Source organism: Quercus suber, unplaced genomic scaffold (assembly GCF_002906115.3).
Source record: "Quercus suber isolate HL8 unplaced genomic scaffold, Cork oak 2.0 scaffold_56, whole genome shotgun sequence".
NCBI lineage: Eukaryota > Viridiplantae > Streptophyta > Magnoliopsida > Fagales > Fagaceae > Quercus > Quercus suber.
In genome coordinates this window covers 1977247-1984255 of record NW_027069521.1, presented here as the reverse complement: position 1 = coordinate 1984255, position 7009 = coordinate 1977247, and the positions used below count along the sequence as shown (strand labels likewise).

The 7009-nt window shown below is 33.9% G+C and overlaps 1 protein-coding gene and 1 long non-coding RNA gene across 3 annotated transcripts; one reads left to right on the top strand and one right to left on the bottom strand.

Moving 5' to 3' along the window:
- The first annotated feature begins 407 nt into the window (after positions 1-407).
- LOC136067049 (uncharacterized) lies at positions 408-1978 on the top strand. Its single transcript, XR_010628567.1, has 3 exons — positions 408-536; positions 663-756; positions 1888-1978. It is a non-coding gene; the product is annotated as an uncharacterized LOC136067049 (long non-coding RNA).
- A 1140-nt stretch (positions 1979-3118) lies between these two features.
- Positions 3119-6801, bottom strand: LOC112014940 (secretory carrier-associated membrane protein 1; the record flags this gene model as incomplete). 2 transcript variants are annotated; one of them, XM_065772306.1, is given in 6 exon segments in its annotated part: positions 3119-3241; positions 3350-3383; positions 4096-4158; positions 4272-4373; positions 5669-5734; positions 6472-6794. In XM_065772306.1, coding segments are annotated over 6 exon segments (442 nt in total), but the record flags the coding sequence as incomplete, so codon positions are not given.
- Between the last annotated feature and the right edge of the window lie 208 nt (positions 6802-7009).

Genomic DNA, 7009 nt, shown 5'->3' with positions numbered 1-7009 from the left:
TAATTGTTTAGTTACGCTCCCATTAGGACTTGTATCCATGACCTCACCCTCTCTCATTCTTATTAGGGGAGGAGGAGGTGACTTTGACCTAGAGGCCATTGGCATTTTAATTCCGGCTTATTACTTTTAAGTTTGTAATTAAAGAATATGGTAGCATTTTGAATTAGCCTGTGTCTTACAGCGAATATGATATTCATTAATGCTTAATTCCGTATTCAAAAAGTACCCTAAGCATTTAAAATTTTATTTTTATTTTCGATTTTAGATCATATGCTGAATTGCTGATAATATGGACATTGTAGCTTGTGGTTGAGATATGCCTCTGTTCAATGGTTGAGACAGCTTTGTGACTTTATTTTGTATTCCCTGATTTTATATAAAAGATTTTTTTTTTCTTTTGATAAAGCATGCCAAAATGGTCTCTACAAAAAAGTAAAAAAGTGACTTTGAAAGAACTTTGTAACGTTTTGCAGGTTTGGTTGTTTGTCTTTTGTGGAATATTGTTGCAGTTACCACAGCCTGGATCAAAGGAGAAAGTATGTTTTGCAACTTGATTCAAACCCATAATCTTATTACTTTACTTTTCTTTGACAGGTAAAAAATAATCTTATTACATTACATTCTTGAATAATTTGGTCTTTTGAAATTTTCTTCTCTTGCAGGTCCAACAATTTGGTTTCTTGCTATCATCTACTTCATAGCGGGGGTTCCTGGAGGATATGTAATGTGGTATCGCCCTCTTTACCGTGCAATGAGGTACTGTTCTGCAAGATTTGACCTTGATTGTTTTGTTCACTCCTGGAAAAAACTGTATAGCTGACTTCCATCCTATTTGCGAGGACTTTGAAATGATTTATTCTCATTGTTATGTTTATCTATGGGATGGGTGCCACCATTTTGAAGCTACAAGATGTCAATGAAACAAGTTGTAAATTTGGGAGAAGTATGGAAAGAATGTGAAATACTGGGAGGCTTTGACACACAAATAGACTCATTATGTTGGAGAAATATTATACATATAGTTGCATTTTTAGGTGGTATAATAAATCAATAAAAGAAGTGTTTTTAGGTGGTATGAATAAATAATTATTTGTGAAAATATGTAATGCATTTATGGGGCCAGGGAAGGAAGTGTTTCTCATTTAAAATAAATAAGTAAAAGTAGGTGTGAGAGATACAAAGAAGAGATTGTGTTAAGTTAATGCTGACATTGGAAAACATTTGATAGTAGCTTTTGGTCTATGTTTCGACTATTTGAATTCATTAGGATGACTGGGATGTTATTTATAGTAAGACCTGTTAACTGCTATAGTAACCTTTGCTGCTTCAAAATCGTCCACACTAACAATCCATCCTGCTCTTCCAAAAGGGGATTTTTGTAAATAACTAAATATGACACTTGGGCTAAGGGTCAAGTTGGTATTTTTCTTACATCTCCCCCTTGTGGCCCAGGTATCATATATGCCTCCAAAATAAATAGCTTTGAATTCTAGAAGAAAAACATCTATACCTAACAAAATTAAGTGAATACCCAAAATTGTAGTAATTTTATTTCTGTCTTTCCATACATAACCAAAGAATGAAAAAGACTCTTCAGGAGTCTTGGGTCCTAGAAGTGCTTGATAAATACTGCCAAAGCCCAATACTGCAGAGGAAATTAACTGAAGTACTTTAGAACAAAGTATGGAAAGGTATCTATAACTTCTCCACCAGGACCTACCCCAACCTAGAGTAGCTAGGTGGGTAAGTAAAATTCTTGAACAAAAGAAAAAGCCGATGGTTTTTCTTTTTGGCTGCCCATTTCTTGTTATATATAAAATTTTGTTTTATTGTTTGTTCTGACATATCAGGTTCTCTCATAGCATTTTGTGCCATTTCTTGTTACAGGAGTGATAGTGCTATTAAGTTTGGGTTGTTTTTCTTGGTTTACCTGGTAAGTTCATTTATGTTTTGACTTTAATGTTCTTTCTGCATTGAAGTATTGGGATTAAAAAAAAAAAAAAAAAAAAAAAAAAAACCCAAAAAAAAAAAAGGAACTTAAATAGTATTCTCCTCGTTTATTAGATGTACTGATATAGGTATCAACCTTCATGAGAAAGAACCAAAGCCAATCATCCTTTTCTTTATGATAATACAATAATTATAATGGGGGAGGAGAGATTTGCACCTTGGATGACTTCATTGGAAACAACAATAGGTGTTAGTTGAGCTACAAGACTCTTGGCAAGGCCAATTATCCTTTATATAACTTAAACTTTTAAGTTGAATGCTCTAACAACCTCAGTAGCTTTTTAATTAAGATAAAAGTAGTGGCTGTATTTTCTTTTCCCCCTTATTTAACCCCACCCACAAAGAGAGAGGGCTCACTTCTTTCACATAATGCCTCTAAATTCCACTTTCAAACAAAGCTAAAATATTTAACATCATTTGCTAAATCATAGGGTTGGGTCCATCAAGCTCGACACGGATGGCTCCTTCTTAGGGAATCCAGGAGTTGCAGAAGGAGGGGGCTTCTAGGGGTCATAAAGGGCAATGGTTGAGAGGTTTTTCACATGCAATTGGTGTCACAACAAGCCTCCAAGCCAAGTTGGGATCTCTTAAAGATGGGTTGAGTATGGCACTAGATATGGGAATTACATGCTTAGAGATTGAACGTAACTCTCTGACAGCTATTGAACTAATTAAATCAAACAAGCCACTAATGCCTTCTTTGAGGACTATTGTTGATGAGTGCAGGTGCCTAAGCAGCACAACCAACATCACATCTACATTTTTTTTTTTTTTTTTTGATAAGTACAACCAACATCACATCTACATAGAAGCCAATGGATACAAAGACGTTCTTACTAAAGCTGGCTGCATTGATTTTGTTCCTAATGTTTCCCCTCCAGCTTATGTTCTGGATGCTCTAAAGTTTGATGTTTCTGAGAATAAGTGTAATCATTTAGTTAACTATGAACGCATTTTATTCCTCTATTACCAAAAAAAATTGCCAAATCAAAATACTAATACATGTACAACGAAAAGTAAGAAACATATAATACACACAAGCGCATATTATATGAACATTAAAACACTGAAACTAACAACCAAGATATAGGAATTTTAGCTAACATACCCAAATATGTTGTGAAAGCAACATACTGAACTCTTTGTAGATGGATAGGTATTTCATTTGCAATGTCATGATGGATAATAGGAAAAAACGGTGGCCAATTTTTCTCCTCTAAAACAATTCCAGCTGCAAAACAAAAGAAAGAACTTACACTGTAAGTAAAAGGAAAATCGGCAATGCACACTGCTGTCATTGTTTCTTTCAATTCCAGTTGCACATGAAAAATGAATATACCTCGTGCTGCAGCGTCTTCCCTCCGTTTTATTTCCTGCAATGCATTATGAAAGCTGATATGTGATTACCAAATAATCTCAGCTTATGTCTAAAAGCATACAAAATTACTCAAAAAAAAAAAATTATGGTTGCACTAACAACATATGATGTACAAATTTAAATTAAGAACCCAGATAAAACACAGCGAAGTAAAACATTTAGTGTGTGTGTGTGTCACTATATACAAATGGTTATATACTTGTATATAACATAAGAGATTGAAAATAATGATAAGAAACTATTTTTAGGAGAAAAACAAAGCAATAAAGTTTTTTATATGAATATTTAGTAGACCTACAAAAGGTCAGTCAAAAAGTGGCTGACTATAATTCTTTCCAAGTCTGCAATTACAATTATCATGCATTCTTCCTACTGGAAGAGAATTGCCCAATATGAACACTATATTTTTCTTTTCTTTTTTTCTTATTGATTGGTAAGTTACACACACTTTTTTGATAGGTCTTAAACTCACAACCTCACTTTCCACCTTGATCTTACAAGGCGAGGAAGTGTTGTTTGAACTAGAGCTCATTGGCCATATATGAACCCCAAAAATGAACAAACCCAACTGCTTTTGATACCATTGACATGAAAGATGGGTCTACAAACTTTTTTTACTTATCAAAAAAAAAAGAATGGTCTACAAAGATTGTATAATTTACCCATACATTTTCAGAATCTATAATATGAAATTTTAGAGTAATTACCTGTTCCCTCCTTTTCAACTCTGCCTCTTTAGCCTGGAGCTCCTTCTCCTTTGATCTCAAATCCTTAAGTTAAACAGGAAACAAATTAAATGAAAAAAATGAAATCTTTGCCAAAACAGAAAATTCTGATAGCAAGATGTAGTTTCCAATTTAGCATTTTGAGTAATGTAATCTACCTTTGTATTATCAAGAGGAATATCAATTGTAGCACCGCGATCATAGGGTTCAGGAGGCAGGGGTGAAAGCCTTGAGGTTGCAGGGGGAACACTTCCAGGATTCTATAAATGTTAAAAGAATAATTTTATAAGAATTTATATGGAGTCAGTGTATATCATGAAAGCACCCTCAACCCACTACTTCATGCTGATGCATACACATATGAATATGAGAAAATGTCACAGTAAACAACCATAACTTTGAAACAGCTCCCCCTGAATAAAATTCCATGAAGCAAACAAGCTAAACAAGTAATGCGGATAGGGTACTAGCTAGAAAGATTAAGCATATATAACAAACAGAAGAATAAGAGTTAAATGTGTTGCTTAAGGTGTACAAGTAGATGATTCCAGTACATCAAGTCTGTCAAAATAAATGAGTCAAGATATCTTGTTAGTCTTACTTCCTAAATGAGTGCTTTAGCAGCAGTCATCATCCCAGGTGTTCATTACTTCATTAATAAGAGTTTCAATGCCACAGCAGCTTTGAAGTCTGGAAAAGATCCTGTTAAATTCTTCTTTTTATATAGGTAACAGGACTTTTGAAAAAAAAAAAACATCGTGTTCACAATAATGAACACTCTGAACATGAAACAAATACATATAACTCAAGAACTAAAGCTAACAGATTGAATAAGATCCTGTTAAAGTCTAATCTCATATTCTTGTCAAACCTCCAGAGTTCTACCAATTGATTGCAACATCATGAAGTACTTAAATTGATTACAAAAAATAGAAACGAATTTCAACATATATATGAATCCAAATTTTCCAGTTCTGTAATATTCAGAATCAATCAACCCAATAACCAATGCCATCCACACCTCTGGATCAACCGACCAAACAATGTAAAGGAACCTGAAAACTATGAATAATGTTGCTCATTATGAAAATAAAGCACATCACAGATGCCTGTTCAGCATCAAAATAACAACAAAATCTTAGTCCCAAACTTTGGGTCAACTATGGACCCTCAACAAACTAATCAGGATGACCACCTATACACTTTTTTGCCATTCTATCCTAATCCAAAATCGTACTCTGTCACCTCCTTAATTAACACATCTCTTTCTCAAATTTATTTTAGATCTTCCTCTATAGCATTTCGTTCACTCAACTTGAATCAAATCACTTCTTCACTAGTGAATTATTCACTCCCATTGGCACAATGGCACATGACTAAAACATCTCAAGCGACTCTCCCTCACCTTCTCATCAATAGATGCCACCCCTATCCTTAAACAAATTTCTCCAATCCATATCCTATGTTTCCTCTTCTACATTAGTTAGCCAAAAATAAAATATGTCTTATATGTTAAAAAGTAAAGGTACCAAGGAAAGGAAAAGGGCAAACTTACTGTCATATAAAATGCACCTCCACCATAATTTGATTGCCCTGATCCTTTCCCTTTAGCTCCCGAGTCCTATAATATAAATAAAAACCCATTATATGAAGGTCATATAAATAAAATAAAATAAAAATGAAGGGGAAAAAAATGGGATAAATGAAGAACGATCAAAGAATTCATGAGTAAGAAAAATCCATAAAATTGGTTCGTATTACACCATCAATTCACTGCCGTCTATGAGCTACCACAAAACTCTCCAATCCAAAACAATGAAAAACGTAAACCTTCTGTAAACCATTTCCATTCTATTTATCATCACCATATTCTGCTACAAACTCAAGCTTTTACCTTCGGTTATTATAGAGTAAATTGTCAATCTTAGTTTTTGATAGGCAAAATTCAACATGTCATTTACTCAAATTCATAGACAAAGACTATTTAACAATCTTAAACATATCAAGCAAATGATTACAATGTCAATTCAATAACTTAGCACATAGAGACAGATACCTAAAAATTTAACAAAGAACATATTGCTAGAAAGGCTTTAAATTTCTTCTCGCTTTCTCGGAAACCAAACAGAAAATTTATTTTATGAAAAAAATTGGCTATTTGAAATTTTGAATCACATTGCGAATTAGGAATTTGAATACAGCACCAGATCTAATTACAAAATCGAGATCGACAAAGAGTTTCAGCAAAAAGAGCAACAAAATTCGACGAATCCAGAGACCAATACATTCTCGAATCCAAAGAATCAAATTTGAACGACGAAATTCAAAAAATACGGAATACAAAAGCGCAAAACTCACCGCGAAGGGATTGACCTCCTCTTCGTCGAAAGGATTGGAATCGTAGCGACTCATTGCAGGTGACCTAGAGATCCGCAAGCAAAAAGCGACGAGATCTGAATCGAGAAACTTAAGGGACGCTTTTGCTTTGATCGAGAAGAAGAAGAAGAATACAAATGAGAGAGCAGTGAAAATGAAGGGAAAGTTTTTGCCTGTTTGTAGAGAGAGAAAAGACTTTTTTGAAACGTACGGAATTTTTTTTTGTATTTTATGGGAAGGGGGTGTTTGTTTCCTAAGAAAATCGGGGTGAGAAAATGATTGGCGCGTGTGAACTGTGAATGATAAGGAAGGGTTATTTTTTTATCCGTTTTTATTATATCAGGTATAATTACACTCTAGCCATTGTGATTTAGATCGGTTGGCAATTTTTTTGGGGGGATATCACTTTCCCCGGTTGAGAATTACTTTTTTTTTTTGGTCATGAATAAATAAAAAATAAAAAAGATTTTCAATCATGGAACCTTCCTATTCAATAATAATATTCAATTCCAAAGTCATA